At 31.9% G+C, this 12,802-nt stretch overlaps 2 protein-coding genes across 2 annotated transcripts in view; one reads left to right on the top strand and one right to left on the bottom strand.

Moving 5' to 3' along the window:
• LOC104714287 (cinnamoyl-CoA reductase 2) overlaps window positions 1–217 on the top strand; it is a 3,321-nt gene extending 3,104 nt beyond the window's left edge. The window contains exon 5 of the mRNA XM_019229809.1: window positions 9–217. Coding sequence (XP_019085354.1) covers window positions 9–13 — 5 coding nt within the window. The 3' untranslated portion in view covers window positions 14–217. The remainder of the gene's footprint in view (window positions 1–8) is intronic.
• On the bottom strand, window positions 893–4,162 carry LOC104714286 (metal transporter Nramp1). The gene is made up of 11 exons (XM_010431594.2): window positions 3,661–4,162; window positions 3,314–3,392; window positions 3,193–3,233; window positions 3,018–3,096; window positions 2,816–2,920; window positions 2,607–2,716; window positions 2,334–2,515; window positions 2,003–2,246; window positions 1,671–1,907; window positions 1,494–1,589; window positions 893–1,393 (listed from the first exon to the last, which is right to left on the bottom strand). Exons 1-11 carry the CDS (start codon window positions 3,775–3,777, stop codon window positions 1,085–1,087), a joined length of 1,599 nt encoding a protein of 532 aa, XP_010429896.1. The 5' UTR covers window positions 3,778–4,162; the 3' UTR covers window positions 893–1,084.

The following is a 12,802-nucleotide window of genomic DNA, read 5'->3' as shown; positions in this document are numbered from 1 at the left end:
AATCGAATCTTAGAACACGATCACGACCTTAGACTGATCATACCCACAAAAAAAAAGCTTTATTCGAAAGTAATATACATACGTTTGATTTTGACTAAATTATTGCTTAATCTTATATCACTTTATATAGCTGATTGTTCTTTTTTTCTTTGGTTGTAATTGAGAATATGTTAAGCATATGTATGATATGGTAATGGAAGCGATGATGGTTTTATTATCTGATGTATTATATATAACGTGGTTCCTCTGAGATTGATAAAAGAAAAAGAAAATACAAACCGATTCGTGTAAGGTCGAAGAACCTTTCCACTAGTACTATCGAAAAGTCTTAATGAACTTTGGTATGGGTCTAATTATTGTTTAATCTTAAAGCTGATTGTTTTTTAGGTTGTAATTGAGAGTATGTTGCTCATGTGTATCATAACGGTAGCAATGGTTTTATTATCTGATGTGTTATAAGGTTGTTCCTACGAGAATCTGATTAATGCAAAAAAAAAAAAAAAAAAAAAAAAAGACACAAACCGATTCTTATTATAAGGGTCAAATAACCTTTCCGATTCTTATATATGATTTGCATTTTATATTTATATAGAATTCTATAAGACCAAAAAAAGAATTTAATGTAAATTATCTCCACAATATATGGATTATGTAATTTTAATTGTTTATATATTTTTTATTGATTTAATGTGAAACAAAATTTTACCTTCAGAGAGAATATATTTTTAATACACATGTCAAAAGATTATGAACCACATGGCAGCGTATGAGAGATTGGTTTTTGTAGAAAACTTACTTTATTAGATAAGATCTTATATATATATATATATATATATATAGCTTTTTTGTTTTGTTTTTTGTAGTTGAGAGTATGTTGCTCATGCGTATGATATGATGATGGAAGCAATGGTTTTATTATCCGATGTGTTATTAGAACTAAGAAGACAAGGTTGTTCCCAGGAAAATCTGATTTAAGAAAAAGAGACACAAACCGATTCTTATAAGGGTCTAATTAATAACCTTTCCACTAATACTATCGAAAGGTATTAGTGAACTCGTTGGTTTGGTTCTAATGTTATTGGAATCAATCAACATCAGACGTAGACACTCTATTAGGTAACTGCATGTTGACAATGTCTTGTCTGGGAAGTGTCTCCACATTTTGTGAGTTTCTTGAAGAAAGAAGAGGAGTGGCTTCTTTGTTTTTCCGGAAGACTAGGTAACCAATGGAGGCTAAATAGATAGCAATGCCTGCGAACCCAAGAATTCCACAGAAGATAACGAGGCCAAGCTTCATATGACTATGGACAAGCAGCTTAATGAAACTGCTTACTAGATAGTATATGTTAATCCCCATGATTAAACCACCAATGACCCAAGTCAAAGCTGTTATCTGCCAAGAAAGAGAACATATATAGACATCAGAGATCAATGAGGGGTTTTCATCTTTTTTTTTCTTTGGTTAAATGAAAATGTGTTTGATTGTAATATACCGCCTTTGGGTTGACGTGTGAACCCATCTTGGTTTTGCAGCTAGTAAATTTGAGGAGAGGAACCAGAGCAAACGGGAGCTCAAAAGACAAGATCATCTGTTTTAAGATATATTCAATTAGTGATCTGATTTCATGTAGTAAGAAGTCATATATATACATTATGATTAGAGATGGTACCGAGGCAATGATGATTAACTTTCCGGCTCCAGCTGAACCGCCAATGAGAGCAACAATCAGACTCGGGATAATAGCTAAGCATCTTGTTAGTAAGTTTCTGAGCCATGGCTCGAGTCGTAGATCAAGAAAGCCCTGCATTACGTATTGTCCAGCATAAGTTCCGGTTATCGTCGAGCTCTGACCGGAAGCAAGAAGCGCTATAGCAAATAGCTTTGAGCTCCATTTCCCCACGACGTTCTGTTTGAAAACAGAGGAAGGAAAGTTACTTAAAATGTTCTGAAATATTATAGAAAGAAACAAAATAAGCAGCAAGCCGCAAGCAAGCACTTTACCCGTAGCAGAAACGATGCCTTGTTCAAGTCCAACTCCTCACAGTTAGCTCGATCTTCGGAGCTCAAGTTGGGGGCATTACAAACAGCACCACTTACTGATATCACAGAGACGTTTATGAGAAAGGCCACCATTAGAGCCAAGCCACTTTCTATCAAGTAGAACCTGCAAGCTTCCTTGATTCCAGAAGCAGAACGAGGGATTTTTCTGGAGAGAACCAAGGCCGAGTGGAGGAAAAGATTATGCCTGCGTAAAAACAAACAGTGTCAGAAGATTTATCAAAAAGAAAAATCTGATAATGAATAGGGTGACGAGAGAGTGAGGAGAGCTTACGGCATAACCATGGCTCCTAGCAAAGAGATAGCGAGACCAGTTGCGCCGTTTCCTTTAAGTTGAGGAACAAAGAGACCATGAAGGACTTCTCCAGGGTCTGGCTTTGAGTAATGGAGCTCAACGAAGAAGCATATAGCAATTGTGAAGACAAGAAATGCAATCAAGAACTCCAACTTCCTCACCTGTGTAGATTCCAACCATAAGACTTAACCACACACAGCAAAAAGCACCATGGAATGAAAATGATCTGCCAAAAGAGTCAAAAACTAATACCCCGTATTTTTGAAGTGCGAGAAGAATCAGCGTACTCAAGCCAGTCAGGAGAACTCCAATCCACACCGGTATGCTAAAGAGCATGTTCAGAGCAAAAGCTGTTCCTATCACTGTAAATATAAAATGGAAACCATTTACATGACAATTAGTATAAACAGAGATTAGAGAAAAAAAAGCAGTTAGAATTCAACACTAAAAGAGTAAAGAACCTTCAGGTATGTCACAAGCGACAACTGCAATTTCTGCAACGACCCATAACAGAAAGTTTGGAACTTTGGAGTACTCAGCTCTACATTGCTCAGCTAAATGTTTTCCTATGAGATCATGTAATTAGGTGGAAATTAGAAAACTTGGGTCATCAAAAAAAGAAAAACAAAAGAGCAGACTTATTGTGGTTGAAAGAGTTTAAACCTGTAACAACACCAAGATTAGCAGCCAGAGATTGAATCACCAAAGCCGCACACGAAGCCACCAATATGATCCAAAGTAACTGTTTTTTTTTTGTTTTTAAAAAAGAAATCAAGAATGTTAACAATCGAAAAGTAACTCAAAAGATAAAAGTAATAAACAGAGAGTAGGAACGCACCTCATACTTGTATTGTGCTCCAGATTGAAGATCAGTCTCAACTGCAAACACAAGAAGAAGAACAAAGCATTAACAACCTAAAACTTACCAAAAAAAAAAAGAAAGAAAGGTGAGAACTTACAATTTCCAGGATCAATATATGCGATTGAAACGAGAAAACCAGGGCCTAAGTAAGCAAAAAAATTCTTCCAGCTCTTCTTCTGCATTCACAAATAAACCAATGAAATACCAAAAAAAAAAATCAAGATTCTCTGTTTTAATTTTAATAGTTTGATATGTTGACTCTGACAGCGATTTCTTGACTCAGAAACTGCTACTTAGTTTGATTAGTTACTACTTAATAATGATCAAGCGAGTTTTTTTCCAGGGTAAAACAAAAAAAAAAAGATTTAATCAAGGGTTTTAAGACAAATCCATTAAAATCTTGAGATTATAAATTCATCAACAAGAAAGAAAAAAAAAACAAACCTCAGAGACGATAATCTGATTGGAATCAGAGTTCTCGATGAGTGGAGAGTTGGAGAAGCTTCTGTTACCGCCGGGACTCGAAATGAATTGAGACCGTCCTGATTCTGTAGCCGCCATAGCCGTCCGTCTCTCTTCCTAATCTCTCTCTTCTCTCTCTTTAGTTAGTATAAATAAACTTCAACAATAACCATATATATATATATATATATATCAGTAAGGGATGCGGTTTTTTGGGGAGAAGATAGCTATAGCATCTATAGGTGGATTTTAATTATACAGCATGTTAATTTAATTGTAACCCGAGAAAAAAAGGGTTTTTTTTAATGTTATTAAAAAAATAAATAAAAAGGATCCTTTGTACGTACCTCGGAATCTCAGAGAAAAACTTATAAAAAATAAAAAACAGAGAGTGAAAGAAGCGTAGTAGCAGGAAAACGAAAAAGTGAGAGAGATCTCAGAAAAAGCAAGTTCAAAGGTTGTGACAAGACGATGAAGAAGTGTGTTCTGTTGGGTCCTCAAAGTACATTTAAAGCCTTCTTTTTTATTTTATTTTTGTCTTAAGTGTTCTTTCTTTCTCGATTTTTTTATTTTATTTTTTTATCAACGATATATGCATATGATCCAATCCGAAAAAAGAAATGTAGGACATTTTTTTTTTTTCGTAGAATATTCCAAGTTTAAAACTCGTGGGAAATTATTTTCCAGTATATAACCAAATCTAACCGGATATTATTGTTGTTGATAGCCAATTAAGCTTTTTAATTAATAGTTTAATAAAAAACGTAAAAAGATTATGATATACTTAAATAAAAAAAAGTAAAGATTATGATACTACATAATAAAACAAAGGAGGATGTTGAAAAGTAGGAAAGGAACAAATTGATGAGTGGTGTGGGTCCAAAGCGTGTGTAAGTGACGATTGGATTGGATCTGAGTAACTCGATCGAGGGGTGGGGTCCTATTCACTTTCAGAGTTTCAGTGTTTTCTTCGTAGATTCTCTGTAAAAGTTTAATTGGGCGGCTTTCTCTTTGGTCCCTAAATCAAAACAACACCATTCTTGTTTCTTTCTATTCTTATTGATACATCAAAGAAAGATTCGGTGTTAAAGCATGGACTTGGTAAAATAGTACAGTTTTCAGTTTTCATACATCTTTCTGCAGTGTTCGTTTAAACTCATTGAGCAAATCAAAATTATAAGGATTTTGTTGCTTTGTTGCCAAAATTTATCTGTTTTCCTTTTTTTTTTAGAAAAATGATTTTTAAAGATATTATCCCGGAGAGGTAATAAATAACTATCCCTTTTTTTGGGGGGGGACTTTCTTTGATTTTTCATCCTCGTACACCATTTTTCTTAACAAAATATGTATACATTTAGAGGGGGTTATTGGTTCTATAACAAAAAATCATGTATTATTCAATCATTGATTTTAAAATACTTATCAAAATGATGTGTTATTAGTTCCATGATTTACAAATACTTATTAAAATCCCATGTTATTCATTCAATGATTTTTTTTAGATTTCAAAATCCAAATTATGTTTTAAATGGATTTGAATGGATTTGAAAGTGTAAAATAGAAGGATTCAAATCCAAGGATAAAACATGTTATTTCAAAATCCATGTATTTTGATTTCTAGAATTTACAATTCCATATGGATTTATAAATTACCTCTCCAATAACACCCTTTTAGGTATTTGTAAAATTACTTATAAATTTGTTGATTTTAAATACCTTACTATTTTCATTTTTTTTGGCTTTGTTTTAAAAAAATATTAATAAATTAATTAATAATAAAAGAGGAGGAGGCATCATAATTGATATATTGTCGTGGTTCTATGTACGTAGTATGCGGATCAAGAGAAAATTTCATAATTTTTTTCCGCTACTTAGATTGTTATTATTTTAACTTACTCAAAACATGTGTAGTATAGGAAAATTTGGTTGTTTGACAAAATAATCACGTTTCATCCACACATGCAAAAAAACTGCCTTTTCTCGGTTTCCCATTCTAAACAAATGTCTACCCAAAACTGTAGATGCCTTAACTAATTTCGAGCTACGGATTTACTTTGTTAAGAAATCTGACTTTTTCACACATGGAAAAATGATTAGGCGAGCTAAGAAATACTACCATAGGTTCTTTCGTCTCGTTGATAAGTGATTAGAGCTGATTAGAGTAGGTTTAAAAAGAAAGAAAAAAATTAGAGTAAAAATGATAAAAAGAACCGGAATCTCTATATATATTTTGGAGACGGAAAGAATACTGTTGTTTTGTTTTTCCCACTGTTTCTTTAGTTGTTATTATTAGATTGTTTTTCCCACTGTTTATTTTGAGTAAGTTAAAATACTATGGAAAGAATACTACCATAAGAATATTTTGGGGGACTTTCTTTGATTTTTCATCCTCGTACACCATTTTTCTTAACAAAATATGTATACATTTAGAGGGGGTTATTGGTTCTATAACAAAAAATCATGTATTATTCAATCATTGATTTTAAAATACTTATCAAAATGATGTGTTATTAGTTCCATGATTTACAAATACTTATTAAAATCCCATGTTATTCATTCAATGATTTTTTTTAGATTTCAAAATCCAAATTATGTTTTAAATGGATTTGAATGGATTTGAAAGTGTAAAATAGAAGGATTCAAATCCAAGGATAAAACATGTTATTTCAAAATCCATGTATTTTGATTTCTAGAATTTACAATTCCATATGGATTTATAAATTACCTCTCCAATAACACCCTTTTAGGTATTTGTAAAATTACTTATAAATTTGTTGATTTTAAATACCTTACTATTTTCATTTTTTTTGGCTTTGTTTTAAAAAAATATTAATAAATTAATTAATAATAAAAGAGGAGGAGGCATCATAATTGATATATTGTCGTGGTTCTATGTACGTAGTATGCGGATCAAGAGAAAATTTCATAATTTTTTTCCGCTACTTAGATTGTTATTATTTTAACTTACTCAAAACATGTGTAGTATAGGAAAATTTGGTTGTTTGACAAAATAATCACGTTTCATCCACACATGCAAAAAAACTGCCTTTTCTCGGCTTCCCATTCTAAACAAATGTCTACTCAAAACTGTAGATGCCTTAACTAATTTCGAGTTACGGATTTACTTTGTTAAGAAATCTGACTTTTTCACACATGGAAAAATGATTAGGCGAGCTAAGAAATACTACCATAGGTTCTTTCGTCTCGTTGATAAGTGATTAGAGCTGATTAGAGTAGGTTTAAAAAGAAAAAAAAAATTAGAGTAAAAATGATAAAAAGAACCGGAATCTCTATATATATTTTGGAGACGGAAAGAATACTGTTGTTTTGTTTTTCCCACTGTTTCTTTAGTTGACTAAGATGCTTTTATACCTTTAGCCGTACGATCGAAAAGATATGAGCCATTGATTGCATGCAATTAATATATTTCCCAAAAACGGAAGCATCAGTTTTGGGAGAATATGCCAAATGTTTAGTTAATTTGACCCCCACAATCAACGGCCATCGTTTATCAAGCAGAATAGAAAATCAGCTTCTTTGATTGCATCAAATTAATAAGATTGCACTGCTAAAGTCTTCTACTACAGTTTCGAAATCGAAAGTGAATAAAATAGGGAACTGTTTAGCAGTCAAGATAAAACCAGCTGACACAATTATGTATTTTTCGCTATATTTATGTCAAGTTGACTTAATTTACGTACATAAACAACGTTCTTATCTATATTAATTGTAGTCCATTGAATTCCTATTTAGAGAATCTACCGGTGCAGGGATATATGGATCGCGACATATCAGTAATATAATGTATGTCTAAGAAACCGTTTTTGGAGAATCTACGAGTGCAGGGTTATATGAAATGATTGCGTCCGTTTTGTTATAAATTATTATGCATAGGTTATCCCTACTATTAAAAGAAAAGTCGTTTAACGAACTAATCTTAGTTTTGTAAACAATTACAACTGACTGCCATTAGAATTATGACCAATTTAATCAATTAAAAAAGGGTAAAACCAAAATTTTATCCTTCTCAGAAACGGATAAAGACGCGGATCTAAAATGATCCGGTAATATTGTTTTCAGATCTTATTATTTGATCCTCACAGTTGATTCACTTTGATCATAACCGTTAATTTAAAAACTTAAAAAGGTTTTTCTCTCTTTATGCTCTCTGTCACCGTCTCCAAGAGTATTTATTTCCTAAAAGCTTACACAACAACTCTTGATCAGCAGAATTAAACACGAATTCTCCGGTGGATTCAGCTTCATTCGGTGCCTTCCGATTATTCTATTCATTTTATGTTGACGATGGCGGGTATACAAGCAGTGCCATGTTCTCGAGGTCACTGCTAAAGTCTTCTACTACAGTTTCGAAAATCGAAAGTGAATAAAATAGGGAACTGTTTAGCAGTCAAGATAAAACTAGCTGACACATTTATGTATTTTTCGCTATTTATTTATGTCAAGTTGACTTACTTTACGTACATAAACAACGTTCTTATCTATATTAATTGTAGTCCATTGAATTTCTATTTAGAGAATCTACCGGTGCAGGGACATATGAAATGATCGCGACATATCAGTAATATAATGTATGTCTAAGAAACCGTTTTTGGAGAATCTACGAGTGCAGGGTTATATGAAATGATTGCGTCAATTTGTTATAAATTATTATGCATAGGTTATTTACTTATATAGGTGTGACAATGTATACCCTACTAATATATATTTCTTGATCATTTATGTTATCTGATAAAAATGAATCAAGTCATCGAGGATTTAATAAGTTTGTTGGTTTCGTTCGGTTATTACTTTAGTCAACGGGAAAATTTGACTGGTCTATGAGAGATATGGAGCTGGGGGGAGTCCATTAAATTAGTCGACCATGTATTGTATCCATTAATATCTCAAGTCCATGAAATCAGTCGACGATGTACATAGAGATATCGTATGTGCTTACTACTCTTTTATGACTTTTTAAATTTGGGCTTAATATGAAATACGAGAGGTTTTATGGGTTTAGTTCAAATAACTAATAAATGAATTATGGGCTTTAGATATTGAGAAGATAACGCCCGTGACCCACACACGCTCTATCCTTATTTTAGTCGCCCAGTACCCAATTTTGAAAAGATTGCTGACTGCTGAGAATTAGAAAGAGAGGGCAATTGTTTTCGTAAACCAAGAGAAAACATACTAATTAGGAAATCTAAATTAGAATTGACTGATATATCGGTAATGTTACACAAATCTATTAAATTTAGGTTTATTATGGGTTCCAACTTAAGTTAAAACTAAGGGACGATGCTATAACAAAGCAATGAATGAAATATCGACCTCTCGCGTCGACTAACAAGACGAAGTTTCACGCATTACACCATAGTTGTCATTTAGATGGGTTCATATAATTTTTATTTTCTTTGATTTGAAGTTCAATCTCCAATTTAAAACACGTGGAATTATATATTCGTCAAAGTTTACACTTTAATTACTGCATCAGTGGAGAAGAAGAAAAAATGTTGATAGGAATAGTAGTATGAAACTACGTATAATAGTAGTTTATTAGATGCAAGTTCGTGCACTGACTTATCTTTTAGACGATTACAATGAATTCATCAGGAGAATAATTTTAGTCACTAGAAACCGAATTGTGCATGCATAGTCCTTTTTTGTTTTTGGTCGGCCATCTACCAAGACTACCATAAAGAAAAAATAGTTCTTTTCAACAAAACAAAACAGACAAGTGACAAACAAAACGTAAAGCCAAATCGAAACCATCGGAAAAAAAAAATATTATTCTACAAAAATACATGTCAAAGAAAACGTGTAATTCACGGGTACGCACTGTTCCTCTGATGGCTAAGAGTATGATAACAGTATGTGGACACATATTATGAGTACAATTTTGACGTATTGAAGAATCTATAATTAGATATTTATGTCACCACCATATGTGATTGAGTTCCACTTTGGTTTTTTACGTAATACGCAATGAAGTTTTTAGAATTCTTTTGTTTTTGCAAAATAAATACTATTTCATTGTTAAGAGTTAATTGAGCCCTTATAATAATAATCACAACTATAAATGGAGCAAAAACGGTGTATTATACTTATGCAGCCTTTTTTAACAACCAATGCTAAAAGACGAAGTACTAAATTAGGAATAGAGAAGATGACGTGGGGGATATAGAAGAAAAGTAAAAGAAAATGAGCAAGAGAAGAATCTAAGATTTTTGGGATTAGTCGTTGATTTTCACACTTTGGTCATACAATTAACTGGACATGGACAAAGAAAACAAAAAGCCAAAAGACCATTTCCAAAAAAGCAAGACGAATTAAGACTTGTAAATATATAAATATTAAACCGACAACACATGTTTTAGACCTTTACAAGTTCACGAACCCTTGAATTAATCGTACGGCCTTTTTTGTTCCTTTAACTAAGTTCAATGCATCTCTAGCACTCTAATGGACCTACTGCTTAACTAACCAAGAATACTAATAAATTTCATCATAATTTTTTAAAATTATTTATGTCGACCAAAAAAAGAGTCGAATCTTTTAATATCCACGAATAGTATTTGTTGTGATACTTTTATACAAACTGAAAAACTTTGAATATTATAGTATACCGTTATTTTATTACAATATTCAAAAGTTACATTGTAATTATAATCACACGACATTAATTTTGTAAAAGAAAAAAAATACTTAATGAGAGTTAGCAGTTATTTTAAAACGAATGAAAGTATGAAACATAATGTAAAATTGTAAAATATCGAAATTATATGCTTAGTTAACAAGTGAAAGTTATAAAGACTTCGTATTTTTATACAAGAAGTGTAAATGTATGTATGTAACTCAAATTCGAGCAAGTGTGAATTGGTTCTATCGATAAAATATTCTTCTTAATTAAACTCCGGTCTAATCAAAAATGTACGGATATTATACCTTTTTGTTTCCTCCATCGATCATATTATACCTTAAAATTATACTCCATTGGATGAGGATATTAAGGAAGAAGAAAAAAAAAAACTTTAAAAGAAAGAGAGAGAGAGAGATATTATGACCGGAAGAAGACAGCCACCACGACAAAGAAGTAAACCAAAACCACTCGTGCGTGCGTGAGTGTGTGTGTAATCAACGTCGTCAACGTGGTCAACGGTCAAAGAGGTCAAAGTCTTAAAAATACAGGAAAGGATGAATTGTGTGTGCATGATGTGCTTTTCTTTCGCTATGGCTTACTAACTACCACTACTTGGCCTTGTGTCTCTTCTTCTCTTCTGTCTTAATGTTTGATTTTTTATTTGTCCACTTGTATTTTTTCATTTTCATGACTTCATCATCCGTGACGTCTAATTATTCCATCACCGACCTACAATTTCGATTTTCTTTATTTTTTCGTCGGCAAGTCTTTTAGTTTTTGTCTGGACATCCATTCCCAAACAGGCAAACATGCATCGTGTTTTGACAATGAATTCAATGTTTGATTTTAAAAACTTACAAGTTATGAGTTTTTGTCTTTTGCAGGATATTAACAATGATATGATTTGTGACCAAATTGTTCGTTGAGTGTTATAAGAGCATCTTTACTCGAGTAACCCCCTAATCGTTCCTCAAAAAATAAAAATAAATTAACTTTTTTACAAATTATTATTATTTATTTATCTTTTAAATCTGCTCCACTAAACAGATGACACCTGTTTTGTTTGTTGAGAGTATCGGTTCTCAGATTACTCTGCCAAGGAACGTTTCTCTCTTTTATCCTCTTCTCTCTCTTCTTTTTATTATTTTTTAATAAGAGTATCGATAAAAGAACTGCCAGTAATGATGGTCTAAGAACCAACCTATATATATTTCACTCTCTTTCTTTTTGAATGAAGGAAGAAAAAAAACTACTATAAGCAGCCTAACTTTTCTACGAGTGTACTAGTCAGTAGAGAATGATTCAGATACCTTCTAAATATCGAAACTTAATCTACTTAACATGGTTGTAATTAGTACTAGTATATAACATTTGTTTTTGTTAATGATGTATATTACCTTTTCGAAAGGGTTTTATAGGTTATCTTTAGACTTCCGCATACAACCAGATTTTATTAAAGTTATTAAACAAAATAAATTGAATGAAAAAAATTACCACCGAAAAAAAAAAAAAAAAAAAAGAGGAAAAAAAAAAAAATTACCACTGTGCGTGTAAGTTGGCACTTCTATAATGAATGGTTTCGACAATGTAAGTTTTATACGCAGCTAGTACGATTCTTCATATATACAATTCTATCAGAAAGAATGGAGATCAAGATAAGATGAACGTACGTACTGATCAAGCTCTACTAAGGAAAAAGAAGAAGAATACAATGATTATGATGATGAGATTTTAATCAAATTCTATTATTCACAATTTCTGCACTAGACAATGTATATATATATACATGAAAACATAGTTGGTACAATCCTGGTTTGTATTAAACTAACTTCTATAATAATATATGTCAGATATTAATTAGGCTCGATTGTAAAATGATATGTGAAAAGAATAATGATACATAATCTAATATGCATGAGAAAGTCCAAAATGATCGGCACATGAAGATTCCATATCTATGTCAGTCAAGGTACGATTTCAGATAATGGATAGGGTATATGCGTTTTTCTGCTATCTCCAAACCTAGTAATCTATACCATTTTGACATTCTTGACCGGTTTAATTGCAAAATAAGTGGAAAGAGGAAGAAGGAAACTGAGATTTGATAAATTTCGTCAGCCAAAATTGTTTAAGGAGGGTGTATTGAAAGAATGATTTTGGAAGATTCCATGGAATTTAGAAAATTTGGAATTTTGATAGATTTTAGGGAAGTTGATATGATTTATGGTAAAAATTTTTCAAATCCCACCTAAAACCATGAGATTTGGATTTCTCTATTTTTAACTAAACAAATCCTCTCAAATCCTCCAGAATCCCTAAAACTTATTAAAATCCAAATCCACAAACTGTTTTGAATAACAATGGATTTTAAGATAGATTTTTAAATCATAAGTTCAATAACAGTGAATTCCAGGAGACTTTTTAAAATCCATGATTGAATAACATAGAATTTGTAACTTTTATACAAATCACCTAAAATAT

Source organism: Camelina sativa, chromosome 9 (genome assembly GCF_000633955.1).
Source record: "Camelina sativa cultivar DH55 chromosome 9, Cs, whole genome shotgun sequence".
Classification (NCBI taxonomy): domain Eukaryota; kingdom Viridiplantae; phylum Streptophyta; class Magnoliopsida; order Brassicales; family Brassicaceae; genus Camelina; species Camelina sativa.
This window is presented reverse-complemented; position numbering and strand designations above follow the sequence as displayed.

Bases quoted from the DNA above. Each gene is read 5' to 3' on its own strand.
- LOC104714286 (XM_010431594.2), bottom strand. From the start codon at position 3,777: ATGGCGGCTACAGAATCAGGACGGTCTCAATTCATTTCGAGTCCCGGC. The intron at 3,393-3,660 runs GTTTGTTTTTTT...TTGTGAATGCAG, and splicing joins ATCAGATTATCGTCTCTGAG to AAGAAGAGCTGGAAGAATTT. The intron at 2,717-2,815 runs GTTCTTTACTCT...TTATATTTACAG, and splicing joins CGCTTGTGACATACCTGAAG to TGATAGGAACAGCTTTTGCT.